Source organism: Gobio gobio (genome assembly GCF_949357685.1).
Source record: "Gobio gobio genome assembly, chromosome: 2".
Taxonomy (NCBI): Eukaryota; Metazoa; Chordata; class Actinopteri; order Cypriniformes; family Gobionidae; genus Gobio; species Gobio gobio.
The window spans coordinates 45770567-45792578 of record NC_137098.1 but is presented as its reverse complement, the minus strand read 5'-3'; the positions used below and the strand labels follow the sequence as shown (position 1 = coordinate 45792578).

The 22012-nt window shown below is 41.0% G+C and overlaps 1 protein-coding gene across 1 annotated transcript in view; it reads right to left on the bottom strand.

Moving 5' to 3' along the window:
• The window catches only part of itga11a (integrin, alpha 11a), a 50874-nt gene that overhangs the window by 16165 nt on the left and 12697 nt on the right, over nt 1-22012 (bottom strand). The window contains exons 3-12 of the mRNA XM_079811126.1: nt 8892-9004; nt 7761-7852; nt 7403-7517; nt 6924-7051; nt 6689-6837; nt 5944-6088; nt 5533-5698; nt 5224-5294; nt 1291-1435; nt 994-1142 (exon numbers count right to left, since the gene is read on the bottom strand). Of these exons, the coding sequence (XP_079667252.1) occupies nt 994-1142; nt 1291-1435; nt 5224-5294; nt 5533-5698; nt 5944-6088; nt 6689-6837; nt 6924-7051; nt 7403-7517; nt 7761-7852; nt 8892-9004 (1273 nt within the window). The remainder of the gene's footprint in view (nt 1-993; nt 1143-1290; nt 1436-5223; nt 5295-5532; nt 5699-5943; nt 6089-6688; nt 6838-6923; nt 7052-7402; nt 7518-7760; nt 7853-8891; nt 9005-22012) is intronic.

Here is a 22012-nt window from a genome sequence, read left to right as displayed (position 1 = left end):
ACATAAGAATAAGGTCATATAAATATATACAGTGGCAAAATAAACATGTCATAATAATATGACAATCTCATTCTTATGTCTTTGCAACTTCATTCAAGCAGTTGATCAATTTAATAATGATAATTTATCATGTGCGTCTCTCAATCACAATCATCTGTACAGTATATGCTTTCTAAAAATAGTCACATGAGTAATTATTCAGTTTGCAAGTTTAATTGGAGTCATATTTAAGGCAGTTTACTGTGGTGCTAATCACCTGTGCACCAAATGTGTACCTCCTTTAAAAATATTCAATATCTCTTTACTTTGTTTGTGAGAGTTAATTTATTTGCATGCTTTAGGTCTGTTATGAGAAGCACATGGATTTGGGTTTTTAGTCTAGACAGTCGACTCATCACAAATGAAAGCCAGGAGAGAGATGCAGCAAATTGAAAACAATGACCAATTGATCATTGCCGTTTGTACAGTGTAGCTGCTTTTCCATCCTCAGGCCAAACCGTTCTCATTGCTTAACCGTTCCATTCCGTGCCAATCCGGCCTAGCCGATACGGATATGGTTTTATTTTCCACCGTGGGGCTGATAACGGAGCTCTTTGGAATGTAATGCGTCAGTTGTTGCATTGGTAACGCAAAAGTCTACAGTATGTTGTAAATAGCCATCGCGTTATGGAGTATAATTAGATATAATTTTCATTATTAACTTGTGTTTACTTTGCTCAAATAGCATGCCAGGCCAGCTACAGAGAAACTGGTAGCCAGGCAACAGACAAGTGACCAATCCTGAGAGGTGACGTCACTACACGCATTCTACCAGCACCGTTCAGGACATTAGCCAATCATGCTGAGAATTCTGGGCAGAGAACGGTTTGTAATCGTGCCGTGCCATGCTTAAGTGTGAAGAATTGAGTCAGAGCAGCAGAATGCTATTAGAGAAGCGTTGTATACAAACACTGTGTGCTGCAAGTTTTTGTAAGCATGTTTTAAGTGCTTTACCTGCTGTCCCTTGAGTGAGTGTAATATAGTGAGTTCTCCAGTATTTTTCAGGGTGAAGATGATGACCTTGCCCGTGTGGTTAAAACGTGGAGCTCCTGCTACATATAACTGGCCACTGCGAGCTGACACCACTGACGTCACTGTGTAACCTACAAAAACACAAAACGAGAAAGATGATAAAATAAAACGCTTATCAATTTTAAAGCCAGTATACTGGATATATCACTTTGCTTAGGGGCATGAATCTATCATTAGCAGTGACAGCCACGGTTCAATGTATAGGTGTGGATTCTTTACCCAGGTAGGCGCCATGGTTCTTCAGTTCATCTGGGAACTCTTGTTCATAGGAGGACTTTGGTGGGACCACTTTACCCTGACGAGTCTCCTTCAGAACAGCCCCATTCCAGTCATAAGCTCCCACAGCTCCCACTAAAATACCGTCCTGCAGACAGAGCAAACAAATATATTCATAATTACATCAAATTCTGTATTTTTCTATTTACATACAATTCACTGATTTTACAATTACATACAATTCACTATTCTTCATTTCTGTCAACTCTTATGGCATCAAACAACAGACTTTGTGTCTTTAGTTTAAAGGGATGAAGGGAGGAATTTATTGTTTTAAGTTGCCAGTTATTCTGACTTCCAAATGTTTTTTATGAGACTCTAGAGCAGGGCTGTCCAAACCTGGCCCTGGAGGGCCACTGTCCTGCAGTGTTTAGCTCCAACTTGCCTCAACACACCCGGCCTAGAAGTTTCTAGTATCCTTAGTAGGACCTTGATTAGTAAGACCTAGTTAACCTTGGTTTAGGTGTGTTTAATAGGGGTTGGAGCTAAACTTTGCAGGACAGTAGCCCTCCAGGATCAGGATTGGACACCCCTGCTCTAAAGCATCTGCAGTGGCTAATTTCACATTATGTGCTTTTGCTTCCAATAGTACGGAGCCCCGCACATGATATGCAGGAAAAAACTAAATTGTGCGCACGATTTACTAATTAGTTCCCTCGATTTGCTAAATCTTGCGCAAATCGAGGGAATAAATGAGTAAAACGTGTGGACGGATAAGCAAGTCAAGGAGGCCAACGGGCAAATTTGGCCAGGATGCCAGGGTTACATCCATACTCTTTATCGAAGGACATCCAGGGATTTTTTATGACCACAGACAGTCAGGACCTCGGTTTAATGTCTCATCCGAAGGACGGTGCTCTCTGACAGTATAGTGTCCCCATCACTATACTGGGGTGTTAGGACCCACACAGACCACAGAGTGAGCACCCCCTGCTGGCCTCACTAACACCTCTACCAGCAGCTACCTAGTTTTCCCAGTTGATCTCCCATCCAGGTACTGACCAGGCTCAGCCCTGCTTAGCTTCAGTGGGAAACCAGTCTTGGGTTACAAAGTGATATGGCTGCTGGCTATGCATCAATCATGCCTTTATGGCATAATATTTGAGGGCAGTAAGAGTATTTGTTATTGACGAAAATATATCTTGAGGATTTTACTGTAGATTAAAAAGTTTGTACAGAACATACTTAAGCTACATTCTTGAGCTCTCAGTAAATTTATAATACAGTGATTCACACTTTTCATCTTATTTATTCAGTGTCCATCCAGCTCCGTCATAAATTCTCTGGAAGTGCTTTGCATTCAATTGCCATGGAAACCTCATAAACAATTTATATCCTTAGTGATGAGTTTATTCTGCAGTAAATTATGGACAAAATGCTTGGCATCCCACACTGTTAATTATGTAGACAGTAGTCGGAATGAAAACAAGTGGAATAGGTTCATGTTTAGAGAGAACTTAAATTCCCGGCGGTTGCTTACATATAAACAAACAACAACGTTTTGAACGATCCCAGCCCAGACGGAACATTCTTACCGAACTAACAGCCCACTGAGAATGCGCTGCTCGAGCTCAGTGGATACTTCAGAACTCAAACATAAACACTGAGAGCTGATAATCATGACTTTTTGGTTTTTAATCAGAGAACAAAATGCACTGTGGATGAAACCACCAACGTTTTCCAGAAAGACTCATTTTTGTGTGACCTCATCCTTTCAACAACTTCTGCTTCGGCTCTACTGCATCCTGGCTTTCACAGCATACAAAGAGTCACATCTGAATGGTACAGTGCTGGCTGCGTGTGATGTTGAGCACCTGGTGCCCATTGCACCTCATCACCACTACCATAAATCCATCACCGCTTTTCTTTTCTACTGAACCAGCTGCACATACGCAGTCAGAAGATGTGATAAGGGGCCGACACAAAGTCACATATAGTCACAAATCAGAACTGCCTCTAAAGGTGATGCCACCAGGACTGCTGTGCTTTCCCTTTCTCCCATGGCCCATTTTATTATCAACCCCTGGATTTCATAAAACTTTTACTAGACACATTTTTCTAATTTCCCTCTTTTACTAATTTTTACCAGTTAAACATTTGTTCCTGCTAACACTATGCACTCTCCCCACCACAGTGGACGCTGAAATATGGGCAAAAGCACTGCAAGCCTGTGAACAGCGATTTGAAAGCGAAAACAACAGTGTCAAGAAGATCTGCAAAGCAGATTGACCATGTAGAACCAATCTGTATGTGCAAAAAATAAACTGTTGCAACTTGCAAATGTCTAAATAGAAGCCATATTTAAACCTAGACACATCCTGCTTTAGAGAGTACCATCTGGATTTAGGGGTATGATTTTCTCCAAGAGTGCAAACATTCTTTCCAACGACGTATCCCTCCTCTCAACACTCAAGATGCTTTTGTTGCAGATGCTCTTCCAGGCATCCAGAGGCCTGATGGACTGGATTTCCAGTCATCCCAACGGCCATCTGGAGTTTTCCTATCTGTTTCTTCCACAAAATAAGACTAGGTATTAATAACTCTCATGGCAGGTTTTGCTTGCCTTCAGGGGACGGAGTGGAAAAATCGTAGGGGTTGCATCAGCAAACTATGCTGCCTGGACAGAAATGATTAGTGTTACAGTTGGGAGCAGGTTTTGGATGGATACAGACCCACCAGGTACAGTTTAGGCTGATTTTTGGACGGAGCGTAGCAGAACAGCAGGTACAGTAAGGGAGTGTCAGATGCTGAGTCTGTGCAAGCCAGTTCTAATATCAGCTCTGGGTTCAGACAGAGAAGAAAAAATGTTCCTTCTCCTCTGAGGTGCAGCTCCTCCACAATTCTCACCACAATAATCCTTTCCCTGGGAAAGCCTGGGCCTTATATTTTTGGAATGAGAATCAGAAAGAGGCTTGTTTGAATTATCAGGGAGGAATCTTATCTGCTCACCATTGTAAAGGTATAATATTTGTGGTGTATCAGATTACTGACAGCGACATATAGAGGTGACCTAAAGAAAGAGAAGAAAAGTGTTTAAGGAGACAGAAAGAAAGAAAGATGGAAAGATAAGGTTTGAGTTCAAAGAAAGTAAACCTAAACATTCACTGAACGTCTGACTTTTAGTTCAGACAAAGTTCTTAATCTGATCTCGGTTAAACTGTCTAGGTTTTTACTTTCAGATGAGATGGAGGGTTGCAAACTGAGGAATAAGGTCAACAGAGAACATACAAAGCACGTTTATATTTACACCAATACGCTGATAACTCTCAAAAATTACATGCAAGCCACTAACCTGGCAAGGCAAGTAAACCATGTTAACAAGACTTTATTATAAAATCTGGTTATTCCTCAGCAGTGACGTCAAAAACTAACCATTTGTGTATCTGACTCTGAGGACTCCATTTGTTATACGCAATGTGATGTTAAATGAATAAGCAGTATTTTGACTGTCAGTGCCGCCGCTCAAAAGTGCTCAGGGGGGCACCACAAAAAAATGCTCTCTCTGATCACTTCTACTTCAGCTGCAAGAAATTAGAACATATTTGTATCATTTCTTGGGTCAAGAAAGTGTCTTTTTTTGCAATATTTCCTCCTCCCCTATCGTGAAACGGCTCTCTTTCTGGATGTGCTTAAATCTGCAAGACACTTTCCTGTCCCATATCACACATGCACACTTCAATAAGCTGACAGAATGCTAATGTGTTTACATGCCAGGCGAACATGCAAGGGTCAAAAATCTAACTGTGTCAATCGGTTTATGCTTAAGCCGTTTATGACCTTACTCTGATAAAGGAAAACAGGTAAACATGTTTACATTACCACATGTAAGAATGTGCATGTAAATGCGCTCACAGACAGATGGACACACAGACTCACCTCCACTGTGTGTGTGGAGAAACCAGCCTGAGACATCTGGAGACCAAATGCTGTCCCATTCTTGCTAGTCCCTGCAGACAAAGACAACATGAACACACGGAAGAAAAGAGAGCATTGCAGATTTCAGTGATCTTAAAGAAAGAGTTGGCACAGAGAATATAGCAAAGAGATGTGGTATAAATTTTAAGATTTGGTCCAATGCAATTTACAGTGTGGTGCTGTGCAGAGATTTTACAGGCTGAGGTTTTGGGCTGTGTTATGGACATGATGCAATGCTGTGTGTGGTGCCATTGTGGTAAAATCACCAACCCTCTAAACTGAAGATCCTCTCTCCGAGAGCGTCCACGATGTCCTTCAAAGCTGCCTCGTCTGTCACGTTAAAGAAATGCTTATCATCTGGGTCGCTAGCAATGTACTTAATCTCATTAAGGAAAGCTTCAGGGTTGATGCCTCTGCGGTTGTAGTAGCCCAGTACCTGTTGTGAGGAAGAACAACAAGAATCAATCACCCTGAAGAGAGCTCAAACATAACACATTTCTCCTGAGAGCCCAAGACAACATCTGCAATGGACCTTTTTTACTGGTGTCAGCAGCTGAATGTGACCTCAGTGACTGGTTCAATGCCCATTTTAAAATAGGTCATCACATAATTTCAGCATGAGAATGGGCATCAATGCCACAGCAAAAAAAGTAAACTGGAAGTAAGGAAGGCAATACTTACAGCGATGGCATATCTGGTGATGCCGTCCTTCTCGCTGTCCTCAATGACCTGCTGCAGGTCAGCATTGTCATGTGATTCTCCATCTGTGATGACGATCATGACCTTCTTTGCTCCTCTTCTTCCTCCCTGTTTAAAGGCCTCTGAGCTGTGAATATCCATAGATAATAATTTATGCTTTGTAAATGTCATTCTTGGATGCTATTGATAAGCAAAATGTACAATCGTTCAAAAGTTTAAGGTCAGTAAGTTACCTTTTTTTTTTTTAAAGAAATTAATTTATTCAGCAAGGATGCATTAAATAAATAAAAAAGTGACAGTAAAGACATTTATAATGTTACAATTTATTTTTATAAATGGTGTTCTTTTGAAATTTTTATTCATCAAAGAAAAAATGCATCACGGTTTCCACAAAAATATTACACAGCACAGCAACACGGATAATAATATGAAATGTTTCTTCCGCAACAAATCAGCATATTAGAATGATTTATGAACGATCATGTGACTGAAGACTGAATTACATTTTTTTTTAAATATTAAAATAGAAAACAATTAGTTTTAAATAGTAAAAATATTTCACAATATTACTGTTGTATTTTGATTAAATAAATGCAGCCTTGGTGAACAGAAGGGACTTATCTGAAATCTTACCGACCTCAAACTTTTGCATGGTAGTGTACTTAAGTAGCAAGAGCTGGACGATTATTAATGTGTTTTTTTTTTTTTTTGCATTTATGTGCAGTACCGTGCAACACTTATTCCCAGCGCAGTGTTGGTCTCTTCTCCTCCTCGCTGGCCTATTTTACGGGCTGCTTTGACCACATCCTCCACAGAGCGGAAGTCATTTAGCTGAAACTCTGTCACCACCTTTTCTCCATATTGTAGTACTCCCACCTGACGAGCACATGATCCATCCCATGTGACAAAAATTAAGACACATTTGATACTTCGCACTCACATTGTTCAGAAAGTCTAAACACCTGAATCTGTCCTGGTCCAACGTAGAATTTCCGCAGGATGTTGATAAGGAAGTCTTGAACTTCATTCCAGGGGTAGATTGAATTTGAACCGTCCAGGACTATAACTATGTCCATGTATGTCTCACACCCTGATAAGGGAAATTAGAAGTTTCTGATGCCTTTGGCAGATTAAACACATAAATTGGTAGTAATTCTGTTCAGAAGCAAATTTTAGGGATTTGATTCTTTAGGTCTGTGATTCTTTCGTCCAAAAAAATTATATTCTCAGATCTTTCTTTATGAGCAGTCATGATCATTTTCTTTTTAAAAAGAAGATTAATTCCATAATATATTGCCTATGACAGATCCAGAAACTGTCATGGCCAAATTCAGCATAAAAATAAAGTCCACGGTTAAGACAGAAAGTGGAAACATATTACACAAATGTCACTGCAAAAACTGTCCTAGTTAAATTGAGGGTGCAGGTGCATTGAGCTTACTTTGGAAGGCAGGAGCGATAGTGCGGGAAAACTTGAAGCTGGCGTTGACTCTGGAGCAAATTCCAGTGCTGTAGTACGAGCTACCACATTCGTACGACCAAAGGGGACCACAAGCCTGTGAATTATCACAAAGAGTATTAAGCGCACCATTAATAAATTCATTTAGGATTTACATGAAGATCTAGGGCTCATTTGGCATAAAAATGATGATTCCATAGTGTTCCACAGGGAATGGATGATGTTTAAACACTTAACAATATTAGTGTTGTAGACCGTTTAAATGCCAGATTACTTTAATAATACAGTAACACTGAATATGCATTATTATCTAACCAGACATCCAAAACATTCAACTCACCACAAAGCTGCTGTCTTTAGGGTTGGACGAAAGGGTCATTCCAAGTCTCATCTTATCCTTTCGTTCAGAGACATTTGTCAAGGATATCCTTCCTTATGAAAAAAAAAAAAAAACATTAACAAATGTTGCAAATGAGGAAGCAAAATAAAATGCTGTGCTGTAAAATCTGACCACAGTCCATATGTGGCATATGTACTTTAAACAGGGACTTCCTCTAACAGTAAACATATTTGTTAACTCTGTCTAGACATTCCTGACTTTATCTGCAGTGTGCATCTGTTTTGTGTGTGCATCTATAAGCATACACATATTGAAACTGGCAGAGTGGTTGTATCGGCACACTTAAGATTATATAGAACACATATGCGTGACATACTGTAGATGTTGTGCTCTGTAATGAAAAACCCAGATGTGTACGTGTAAACTCAAGATCAGGGGTGTACTTGAATGAATGAATTTGCCCGAACCTCATTTCCCCCCTCTTTAGCTTTTCACAAGGCATGCCTGGTAACACTTTGCCCAAACCACAACTCTTACCCGTATTGTGGAGGCTTTGTGAAGTAATTATTTGGTGCTAGTAAATAATTACAGTTCCTTTTGAAGTGTTTACAAAAGTATTTATGCTAATTATATACCTAGTATTTATAATCCACAGTCATCCAGTGTTAATCTCATAAACAAAATTACTGACAAAAATGTTATTTAACGAAGGTTTGTGTAGCTTCACCAATGATAACAAAGAGACGTAAAATTATTTACGGTATTTATGGAAATTTGGTTACACTTGTACTTACTATAGTAATAAGAGTAAATTATGCATAATTACAAGTAACTATTAACTACCCTGGCCTGAACCAAACCCTAACCATAACTCTATAGTAAGTACATGTAGTTAATTAATATTACTCTGAATTTATTTGAGTAAGTACAATGTAACTACATCACCTTAAAATAAAGTGTAACCAAAATAAATTATGGAAATATGTTGATAAAAATATAATTTGATAAAAAAAATAATGCAGAAAGATGATTTTTTTTTATTTTTTACAAAATGTACAACATTTTCACACAAAATTAACTAAAATTAATGTAACAAAATGAAAATGTATTACGATATTTCAGCAACCATACCAAGATTGAGTTTGGAGCAGCTGGGTCCTCCAGATCTCCTACTTAAGGGACATTTGTACACATCTCCTGTCTGATGCTGTCCATTTGTTTCCAGTGGGGCTCCTACCAGTAACCTAGGAACATCCACAATCCAAACATTTAAATATTATCTTTGACACAGTCATCTAACAGAAATGTCAGAAAAAAACACATAAGCACAAAGCAGGTGTGTGATCCACTTCCCTGTAAATAATACAGCCAGAAGCCTGTTGATTTAAGCTCCCTATGAAAGGAGGGACGTTTAAAGGAGGTTAGAGGAAGTGAATCAATGAGAGATGGCAGGTGAGTGGAATCTAACGGCAAAGGAATGTTTAAACAGGTTTAAGCTGAATGTTGATGTCTGAGGTAATGTATCGATGGAAGCGCGCAGGGCGGTTAGGTATGTGGGACTCTGCTGAGTTCTGTTTGTGTGCGCGTTGAAATATGTATCCTATGACCCAGACTGACTAAACACATCGCTCCATTAACGCTGGCATGCTTTACATGTAATACTGCTCCTGCAGAGAGCAATCAGGGACACGCACATCATTCAGGTGCAGTAGCAGTAGCACTGTAGGGAGCAGTACGTACTTTTCACGGCTCTCGGAATCATGCAGCTTTTAAAAGCAAAGGCTGTCACTTTCACTAAGTAGCCGTGGAGGACTCATTTAACTAGTCACAGATCACTGGAATACTAGGCATCCTTAAACACAGCAAGATGTGTACTTTTAACTGTTTATGCAAGAGACGCAGAATTCTTTCATGCTGATAGTGGTCTCAAGAGAGAAAGAAAACCTGTTTTACTTCACATTTATGTGCCTGTGCAAGGTCATGATGGGCTCTTAAATGTGATTCAGAACTTCATAATTAGTTAATTGTGAGGTGGTACTATTAAATAGCCTATCAGATGTAAGGCAGTATATTTGCATTGGGGTCAGAGAGTGAAAGTAAAACTAATCATGGGAAACAAAAGTCCATTTATTGCAAAAAAAAAAGCTATTTTACGATCCATGGGTTATTTGTCTGCATTTTTAGGAGTAGCTCTCATGTAAAATGCTACATTTTCTCATGAGCTGTAGCACAGCATTACAACTCAGAGGTCCGTTCAAACACAATTCACAAGAAAAAAAATGCTTTTTTTTTTTTGATAATGAACAATAAAAAATTATTTTTGAAACAACTTGTCTTAACAGTATCATTAAAACTATGCACAGTTTTCACACGACTGGTTCGCTATCTTTGTGGGGACTCTACATAGACGTAATGGTTTTTATACTGTACAAACTGTATATTCTATCCCCTAACACTAACCCTACCCCTAAACCTATAACCATCACAGAAAACTTTCTGCATTTTTACATTTTCAAACAAACTCATTTTCAAACAAACTCATTTTGTATGATTTATAAGCGTTTTCCTCATGGGGACCTCAATTTAGGCCCCCAAGGTGACACGGGTCCCCATGAGTCCTCACCGGGATAGAAAAACATGAACACACACACACACACACACAAACACAGGTTTGTTTTGCTATCTAAGTGAGGACATTCCATAGGCGTAATGGTTGTTAAACTGTACAAACTGTACATTCTATCCCCCTACACTACCCCTGCCCCTAAACCTACCCATCACAGGAAACATTCTGCATTTTTACATTTTTGTATGAAATGTCCTCATATTTCATGTTTACGTTGTAATACCAGTGTAATACCCATGTCATTATACAAATTTGTGCCCTCATAGATCACAAAAACAAACACACACACACACACACACAATAAAAAGGTATGCAAGAAAATACAGTTGTATTTATACTCGGTAAACTCTTTTGGGGTCAAGCAAAACGTCACCAGACAGACACACTAATCATTTTAATCATGCACTCGATTTAATTATATCGCATGGAAACGATCTTACTGATATAGATATTCTACCACAAATTGATGATGTCACTGATCACTACCTTGTAACATGCATACTGTGTACTGCTGATTTTTGCCATATTTCACAGCATTATCATCCAGAAAGATAGATTTGCAAATAACCTGCATGATCTGTCTCAACTGCTCAGTGTACAATGGCTGAAAAATGAAAATTTTCAGTCAGGTCCAAGCGGCAACTTCCCGCAGTTTCTCTTGAAGGCAATATGGAAGTGACTTAAAGGGGTGGTAAACCACGATTTCACTATTCTAACTTTAGCTAGCGTGTAATGTTGCTGCTTGAGCATAAACAACATCTGCAAAGTTACAACGTTCAAAGTTTAAAGCAAAGGGAGATATTTGCTTTTAAAGAAATCAGTTTCTAAGAACTACAGCAAACGGCCAGCAGGCGACTACAGACATTCCTCCAGGGTTGGTGACATCAACAGGCTCAATATTTACATAAACCCCTCCTCCGAGAATATTAAATAAGGGGGGGTGAGGCCATTTTGTATCACGGCGCTGTTGTGGTATAGTTAGGCTGGAGTGTTGTTGCCGCGATGCCGAGGAAACGCTGTTATTTTCATCCGGATTGCAGGTCTGGGGTACTTGCTCTGTTCAGCCTTCCTTGGGACGGGGGTGCGTTGCAGAGCGTTTAACATACAGCATGTTATATGCACGTGTGTTTGAGTCAGCGGGGAATCAGGCGCGCGCAGGGCTCCTGCAGCACATCTAACAGAGGAAAACATCCACCGTCTTCGCGATTTCAATGCCGGATTTGCACAACGTCAGCTGCGTGAAAAAAACACTGCCGGTGCGTGGATGCACGACGCGCGCGCTGCACATTTCACGGAGGACAACACAAACTTCCACAAACTTCGCGAGTTCAATACAGGATATGCACAACGGCTTGTCCTGAAAGCTGGATTTACAAACAGAAGCTGTTTATGGGCCACAACCTGTAAGTCTGATTTATTTTTCATCGATGTGTTTTCCTGTAATAGGTTGTAGCAAGGAAGTAAACAGATGACAACGCTGTTCTGCAAACCAGTCTGTTAAATGCTCATTCATACTTAACGTTATCCGACGAACACCTAACGTTAAAAACATTAACGTTAAAATCTCAACAGCGAACCTGGCATTAGTGTAAATGATTCTTTGATTAGAGCTTTTATATATTGTTTATCTACAGGCATGCTAAACATGGTTCTGTGTGTGATTTGGCTAACTTACTAGTTAAAGCCAGTGCTTAGTGTTCGTTTTGGGTTAATAGTTCTTGCGACAGATATTTGGCTATAATCGTTCTAAAAATTAAAGTGCCATTCAGTAGCGATTATAGATCCGCAGTCTTTACTCTTGAGGACTGAACAGGTTCTGCTCGATCATCTTCACTCAAATGTTCTGGGTCTGATTCGGGCTCATATGGTTTTATTGACGCCGTTGTTTCTAATACTGACCAAAGCACAGCCTCCAGGTAAGGGGCGTAACGTTTCCGACAACCGTGCACTGCGGTTAGCGAATCACAACACACTGGGCCAGCTAACCAATCTGAGCCCACTGCGTATTTTTGAGGGACTGGCTTCATACAACCCGGAAAGCATCAGACCGTTTTACAAGGAGGGACAGAGCAGTGTAGAATAAAAGGTCAAATATATGAAAAATAAGGCAATTTTTTTTAAAACGAAGCATGAACACATGTTACAGTGCACCCCACAAACACAGTCAAGCCTTCAAAAGAATGTGTTTTACCACCCCTTTAAACTGCAATTCATTGACTGGCCACTAGGCTCCAGAAGGGAGAAGAATCTCATTGAGCCCCATGTTAAAATGCCCAACTTTACAGCAGAAAAAAACATGTTTACAGCCTGGTACAAATTGTGCTTTTGGTCTATACGGCTAATTTCATGCCCTTCATGAAAACTGTGAGGGGGGTGAATTACCTCAGGTCCACCCACGTCCCGCCTCTTTGCCCATTTTCTATGATGGCAACGGCCAGCTCGTCCCTACTTTACGCTTCAAAACTGCTCTCAGAATCCTATGGGTGACGTCATGGACACTACGTCCATATTTTTTTACAGTCTATGGTCAGGTCCCATCATTGCACAGAAACTGAGCTTGTTAAAAGGACAAATGATGTACTTCTAGCTTCTGACCAAGGCTGCATCTCAATAGTTTTACTTGATCTTAGTGCTGTGTTTGACACTATAGATCATGACATACTCTTAGATCGATTACAAAATTACACTGGTATTGAGGGACATTCATTATGGTTTAGATCAGTGGTTCCCAAACTTTTTGTAGCACGCACCCCTTTGTAGTGTTTGACACCTGTAAAGCACCCCCACCACCTTACTTTGGTTAAACATCACATTTTTAATACCAATAACTAAAAACAAATATCCATATATAATACAAATATATTTAAGTTATTTTATATATATATAATTCGAATTGAAAATACACCCAATGGAAACGCGTCAATTTCGCAAAAACTCCCATATATCGCAAAAAAGTTTTTACGCTCGCATGAGGTGGTTTTTCATGCAATTCGAAAAAGGACATTTCCGCAAAACTGCAATGGAAACAGTTTTTACGCATTTACAGGTCACCTGGTACGGTGACGCATTGCTGCCACATAGGGCCTACATTTTTTTTTCTCCACTCAAGTATGTCGTAATAACGAGATGTTATGTCGTTAAAACTACATATATTGTCTCCTAATAAGGACAGTGGCGTAACTTTAACCTAGTAATGACGGACCCCAGTGCAGCCACAAATATCTATAACTATCTATAGATCATACCTATAGATCATTTTTTTTATTTAAACAGGGAATTATCCAAGTTGAAGTTGCAATAGGTGATTCTCTACAGAAACATTTTTTGTTATGCTGGTTGAAAGACTCTTCATATCCTGATCACTATGTTAAGCAGTATAAATGTATTTTTATAAATATATTTCGGCTGTGGAAGGCGTAGGACCATAAAATGTTTGTTCAACCATTGCATTCGGTCCAAATTAAATTATAGCATGTGTTCCCTGCCAGTCAATGTGTGTTTGCATACCACTGCGCAGCCTGTTCACGCACACATCATACGTCATCAGTGCGTTCACGTATGCTGTGCAGACAGAGCGAGAATGTCAGGCAAACAGTTGTTTACGTTCGTTATTGTAGTACTGTTACTCACTATACTGCAAATGTACTGTATGGTCCCTCAGAAGGGGATCATCTTTAAAAACCCTCTTCATTCTGCATCATATATAAAATATTCAAAACACAAAGGCACTAACACTGCCTGCCACATTGAAAATATTTAGAAGCACTACGTCTCACACACGCACCAATAATCACCACATCTAAAGTGGATTCTGACAGGTGGTAAAGGTTAATGCTCTGAACAGGAGCAATACCCACTCAGGGACAGTGTGATTCAGGGAGAGATATCTGACACTAGTTTACTGCAGATCCAGACCTCCATGAGTGTTCTGCCATAGGCCAGGGGTCAACATCATGGGCCCCTCGAGAAATATTTCTCTGTTTGGCAAGCTTCTCCAGTGAAGCATTCCAACAAAATCTGGATCCAGCTCCCCAAACAAATGGATTTTACCTATTACAGTTCAAATATAATTATAAGACACCCACAGGCTATTTACAGTGGAATTAGGGAATGCAGAAGAAATAGCACTGCAGATGTATGTTGTTGACTGCTCAGCCTCACTTTAGGTCATTCAGCCAATACAGTGAAATAAACAAAATGAACTGACAGTGACAGTTTATCACTGTTTCTTATGTAAATATGAAGTTTCTGTGATATAAAGATATTTGGATAAACAAACCCTCTACGTTTGACATGGGTTTGAAATGAGCATGAAATAAGGAAATAAGTTTACACATAAAAAACCCCAACTGGAGTCTCCAGTTAAAAGTTCATCTAAACATTTTCAAATGTCTCTGGAAATAATTTTGCACAGAAGGAGCTCAGACTGTGTGCATATTTTCACTGCTATTAATATTGTGAATATTACTGGTGTTATAGCCGCTTTTGGCACTACACTTTACACTTGAGTTCAGCTCGGGACACACTTACCAAAAATAAAAAATTGGAAAGAAGGAAGTATGAAAGAGAAATAGAGAGATGAGCATGAGAAAGAAGGCCATTGTTGCAGTCATTTAATAGTCTAGTTAAACTTCCAGGGCAATGACACAGTGAGCTGTTAAAACAATCAGGCTCAGACTCATTAAGTTCATACTTTTTTTTCCTCTGCGGCAGGGCTACAAAAGGCTAATAGCACTAAATGAAACAGCCTCGCTAATACACAACCTTTACATATTCAATCTCCCACAAAAAGCTGGACTAGCGGCCCAAGTCCTTTGGAAAAATCTAAGAGGAAAGGGTTTGCCATTAATAGACAAATGTTTTTCACATTTGGAGAGTTAGAAAAGACTTCATGGTACCATGGTGCTGAGGTCGATGAAGTGCCAGTGAGTCCACTGATATGCTGTTTCAATACTTTCATATATGAGAGGACAGAAAAGCAGAGATGCTTCTGATATCACAGCCTGTGTGTTATTGATTTAAAAGAACAAGTTAAACATCACGGAAACCTCAGTGTGACAATACCATGAAACCTAACACCTCTGTGCTGTTACTTCTTCATTGTAAAGGTAGCAAAGCTAGTGAACTATAGCAACACACCTTACATAAAAACCCATAAAACTATACTGCTTTGTTAACCAACACATTCTTGCACAGATGAACCTTCTTTTACACTTCTTGTGAGGCGTATTTCAGATGAGTTTGAGTCTAGAGATGAAGAACGCTTCAACCCTCCTGCTGCTTGTGGAATTCAGAGGTCACAGGCCAGACAAAAGTCAAAACTCAGCAAGAAATTCAAACGGCAAAACTCTCAAAAATAAACAGGCTGTGCGTATGTGTCCACTTTTGTCTCTATGTTCATCCCTAGGGATCTGTCAGGTCAATTCTGTGGATGGATGTGCAACTGTCAATGGCCACCCAAGGAAAAATCTCACTGGCAGCCAGAGAGACATCAGAAAAATAACTCAAGTATAATGAACATCTTAAGCTGAGAGATCGTTGCTATACCAAAATAGAACAAAGTCTCACTGATTGCATTGCAAATGTCAACCAAGAATTTGTTTCTGCTACATAACCACATTTTTGATCAAATGTGTCTATTTGATCAAGTCATTATTGTACGCTTTCAACTTTGTCCATGACCACTGATGATGGATCAACACCATCACAGACATAATAGTAAGGCAAAAAACTATCATTCCAGCTGTTTACACTTTTGTATTGTCTTGCAGTTGTAAATGTTTCCTCTCCATCTATGAGCTCAGACCATTTTTCTATCCAAACAGCATTTACACTACTACAGCAGAAAGTCAGAGATGGTAAGAAATAGCAATTGAGAGTTGTTCTCTTTTGGATTACTAACAGCTGAATGTAATAATGGCTGCAAATCATGTGCTGTAGCTTTTAAGAGCTGTATAATATACAACACCGTTCAAAAGTTTTAGATCAGTCAATTGAAAGAACACTGAAAGAATAAGCAAGGATGCATTAAATTGCAAATTACACGTATTTAAAATAAATGCTGTTCTTTTGAACTTTCTATTTATAAATGAATACTGAAAATGCATCACAGTTTAACAAAATATTAAAGGGGGCATAACACACAGTTTCTGCCAATCTCATGTTAATCTTGAGCACCTATAGAGTAGTATTGCATCCTTCATATCTCCGAAGAGTTTTATCATATTTATAAAAGACAGATATGCTGTACAGATTCTTTCCAAAAATAGCCGAACTTGTGAAGGCGTGCAGTGGGCGGAGCTAATGAATCTCAAGCACACACACTCCCTGGATAACTTTGAATTCACTATACGTTCGTGTTGTTAACATTATATTCACTTAAGCGTGCCGATTGCCAACAAAACACAGACATTTCATGCAGTTTCACTCACCGCCTGTGGTTTCGACTCATGACCAGGAACAAACAAACACACTTGCAGAACTCTGTTGCTGCTCCGGCAAAACAAACTGTATCCACTGTTTCACTAAACAAACCTCTAAGTTTGACATGGGTTTGAAATGAGCATGACATAAGGAAATACGTTTACACATTTAAAAAAACCCAACCAGAGTCTCCAGTTAAAAGTTAATCTAAACATTTTCAAATGTCTCTGGAAATAGCTTGTCTCTGGAAGCTGAACAAGGTTATCTTTTCCAGATGCACACTTCGTTAGTGACATTGTTGATTTCGTGGTCTAAAAACAAAATGACAGCGCTGCCGACGGCTCCCGTAATCCGAACAAAGCTCGTTGTTGACGCTCTTGCTCTGGTTCTGGTTGATGTGCATATCCGGGAGAAGTGCACATACAGTACAAGGAATTCTGCCCTTTATGACTTCATTAAGGGTCATACTCTGAAAAAAACGTTCCGAAACTTGTTCGAATCCTGAAGGAGTGTATTTGGCACAGAAATACTCTGTCATATATATATATATATATATATATATATATATATATATATATATATATATATATATATATATATATATATATATATATATATATATATATATATATATGGAAGTGATATACAACATGCCTCATTTGTGCGTGCAATTGAAGAGTGTGCACCACAAGCACAGAATAACATCTGACAGGACAGGAAAGTTGCGAAAACAACGTTAGAAAAATGACTTGCATATAGCCTGACAAAATCAGCAGATACTGAATCAGGGCAATGGGTTTTTCTCAGGCACTCTTTACTTAAACTGCGCCTGACAGAAGAGTCAACAGCTTTCATGCATGTCTTTCAAAATAAAGTTTTCATTCAGTAAAAAGATGTAGTTTCTTTGACTGCACACTCCGTGACCCACTCAAAATGGTCTTGTGACCCACCAGTTGAGAAACACTGACATGTCCTGACCCGAGTCCCTCCAACACTCTGATGATAAAAGCAGACCCATCTCCATACAGCATTCATTGCACAACTCATAGGGAGCATGTGGGTGTTTTGGGGCACAGGATATTTTCATGGGTGATAAATATTTTAACTATTCCAGGAATCTGTTTTGGTGTACACATGCCTCTTGGAGCTCTTAGAAATATGAATTATGTGTGTTTGTGACTTTTTTAAATTGACTTGTGTGTGTTTTACACTTATTTGTTTCTTACTTTACATCCTTCCTTTATATGTGGTGGTAAAGCTGAATTTTCAGCAGCCATTGCTTCTGACTTCAGTGTCTCATGATCCTTCATAAATCATTCTAATATGCTGATTTTGTGCTCAAAAACTCGTTTCCGTAACCTTAATATTCTCTTTGTGTTATTTTTCTATATTTTTAATTGACTGTGGTGGCTCATTCCAATTTACTAGCTTTATTGTATTAACAAAAACTAGTTTGGGACAGCTATTTAATAGCCTTACCATATACTATTTTAGGAATAAGGTCAAATTTAAAAACAAATTTGGTCACGGCCTATAACCATGGGAAATGTGGGTGCCATGGTCATTTGAGAACCATTGCTCTATGTGATACTTGTAGTGGTAGTGGGTTGGACAAAGCAGTTGGATGCAAAGCAGACTCTAAAGGTGATTTAACACTTGTAGTTCGGTTCTCTTGGTTCTTTTGATTCGGACCAAAAAAGAAAATTATTCTTTTAGTCTTGGTTTTTGCTTAGCATTCACACGGTCATTTTTAAGTCTGAACCTAAAGATGACATATTTTTTTGCGACCCACCTTTTCAGGGGTCTCGGTGCGCACCAAGGTTTTGCATTAACTTTTTTTTCATAAAAATTCAGACATACTGTCACTTTTGGTGACATGAGCAAACCCCCCAAAAAATGTATAATTCTGTTTTAAAATAAAATTAAACATGCCTGTTTGGCGGTTTACATGGCATGGAAATATAAGGTTTATCCAATTGCAAAAAAGCTAGACACTAATTTGTGGAACATAGTCTTGTTTTAACATGATAATTTCAAAGTTTCTAGCCTGTAATTATGTATCTGCTATTAAACATGGTAGGCAAGTAGACAGGGCAATGTCTGTATCTTGGAACATGTATAGTGAACATGTTCCAAACAATCCTAGTGTACTGACCTGAAATAAAATGCATATGTTAACATAGTATTGAGACTCAAAGAGAAAAATATGAGACAACAGCAACTATACTCCCTTCTAGTCCATGGTTTCAGTAACCACAGCTGATGTGTGTGTTGCCAGCCCCTTTCCCCATTTTCCTACACTTCTAAACCTCTTCTGTGGCTCTGAAACTGGGATAACACCTTTTGCTGCATGCTGCTGTGATAGGACCCTGACTGCACCCGAGAGAAAGAGAAAGAATAATGAATAATACTATAATACTCATACCATTTTAGCAGTTAACTCATTATTTTATATTTATCTAAAACTAGTTTTGCATAACAATAGTAGGTAGTATATACTATGCAGTAATCAGTACACTATTATTCTATATCGAACATAGCCAGATTCAAAGATAAAGAGACAGGAATGAATAATTGGATGATAGTCTTTTGCTGTTATCATTATTCCATTCCCCTTTATTTTCTTGATTAGATTTCAGATATTAAATTATATGGTATATCATATGATATAAAACCATTATGATATGATATGAAAACTGCTCGGGTTATGTATATAACCCTTGTTCCCTGAGAAGGGGAACGAGCACTGCATCGGGACGACGCTTTGGGGATGCTCCCTTAGCATCAGCGAATCTGAAACCAGAATGCCAACTAGGCCAATCCGATTGGCGTGCGTGATGACGTCATCGTGACGGCATACCCGGAAGTATAAAAGGGTTGCTGGAGCGTAATGGCGGTAGTAATTGCTCTGAAGCATGCGCTCCAGGCGCGCCAAGGTGTGGCGTCGGGATGCAGTGCTCGTTCCCCTTCTCAGGGAACAAGGGTTATATACATAACCCGAGCAGTTCCCTTTCGAGGGAACTCGCACTGCATCGGGACGACGCTTTGGGGAACGAGTACCCACTAGGCCACACCGAAGGGTAGCGCCTGCCCTAGTGTGAAGCCGGAAACCAGGCACAGCTAGGACTGGAGCACCCTAGCACCAGGCGTCGTAGGGAGATCCAGGCTATAAAACCTGATAAAAGTGTGTGGGGTAGCCCACCCGGCCGCCTCGCAGATATCCTGCAAGGGGACCCCAGAAAGAAGGGCCACCGAAGAGGCCATGCCTCTGGTGGAATGAGCCCTCACGGCCACAGGTGAAGGCAAACTGCGCACCTGGTAGGCCATGGTAATCGCCTGGACAATCCAGTTACTGATTGTCTGAGTAGACGCAGGCAATCCCTTCTTAGGTGAACCAAAACACACCAACAGTTGTTGTGATCTCCTCCACTGTGCAGACTTCGCCAGATAGACTCCTAGAGCCCTAACCGGGCAGAGTAGATGAAGCCTCCCCTCTTCCGCCGTCACATGAGGCGGAGGATGAAATGCCTGCAGGACCAATGACCTGACCACCCTTGATGGCACCTTAGGCACGTAGCCCGGCCTAGGGTGTAAGATGGCCTTTACTCCTCCCGGGGCAAACTCCAGGCAGGTCGGCGTTACCGCCAAGGCCTGGAGATCTCCCACTCTCCTGAGAGAGGTAATGGCAAGGAGAAAAGCCACCTTAAGGGTCAGATCCTTTGGTCCAGCCGACTCCAATGGTTCGAAGGGGGCCTCAGCCAATCCTTCGAGAACCACTGCCAGGTCCCAGGTTGGAACTCTGGACCGAGCCGCAGGCCTCATCCTCCGAGCCCCACGGAGGAATTGTACAACCAGCTGGTGCCTACCCAGAGGCCCATCACCCAAAGGAGTGTGGAAAGCCGCAATGGCAGCCACGTACACCTTGAGTGTGGACGGGGTAAGCCCTGCAGAGAAACGATCTTGGAGGAACTCCAGCACTGAAGCCACTGGGCAGTTAACTGGGTCCACCTCACGTTCTCTGCACCAAGTGGAAAATACATTCCACTTGAGGCTGTACAGTCTCCTCGTAGACGGAGCCCTGGAGCTGAGTAAGGTCTCTATCACGTCTGCCGATAGGCCAGCCTCTATGAACCTGGTCCCCTCAGGGGCCAGACCCACAGGTTCCAAATCTCCGGGCGGGGGTAAAATATCGTACCCGCCGCCTGAGATAGGAGATCCCTCCTCAGAGGAATCTCCCACGGAGCTGACCTGCTAGCAGAGCTATGATATCCGAGAACCAAACTCGAGTCGGCCAACGGGGTGCTACCAGAAGTAGACTGACCCCCTGTCGACGGACCCTTTCCAGGACTCCCGGGAGCAGAGCAATCGGGGGAAATGCGTACAGACGCAGCCTCGGCCACGTCTGCACCATGGCAGCCCCAGCGGAGCTGGATGCGTGAGGGAAAACCACAGTGGACAGTGGGACGTCCCTCGAGACGCAAACAGATCCACTTCCACTGGGCCGAACCTCTTGCATATGGCCTCCACCACCTCTGGGTGGAGTCGCCACTCCCCGGGCCTCAGCCCCTGCCTCGACAGGATGTCTGCTCCCTGATTTTGGACCCCCGGGACATACATTGCCCTGATGGACAACAGTTTCCCCTGGGTCCACAGGAGGACTCGGCGTGCTGTCTTGTACAGAAAGCGCGACCTCAGTCCCCCCTGGCGGTTGATGTACGCTACGACAGACGTATTGTCTGTCCGTACCAGGACGTGCTGGCCTCGGAGGTGCGGGAGAAAGCTCCTGAGAGCTTTGTATACCACCATCATCTCCAGGCAATTTATATGCCAGGAGGAATGACGGCTCTCCCATGGGCCCCTCGCAAAGCGGCCGTCCATGACCGCGCCCCAGCCAGTGAGGGAGGCGTCTGTTGAAACGGATTTCCGGCAACAAGACGCTCCCAACACTGGCCCTCGGGACAGAAACCAAGGTTTCTTCCATATGGCTAGGGAACGAGAGCATTTGCGCGTTACCCTGATCATACGGAAAGGATTCCCTCTGGGGGAAAACCCCTTGGTTTTCAACCACCACTGGATGGGTCTCATGTACAGCAGGCCAAAAGGTATTATGTTGGACGCTGCTGCCATGTGACCCAGCACTCTCTGAAAGTGCTTCACAGTGATGTTGTGGCCTAGCCTTATTCCTGAGACCATCGCCTGTATG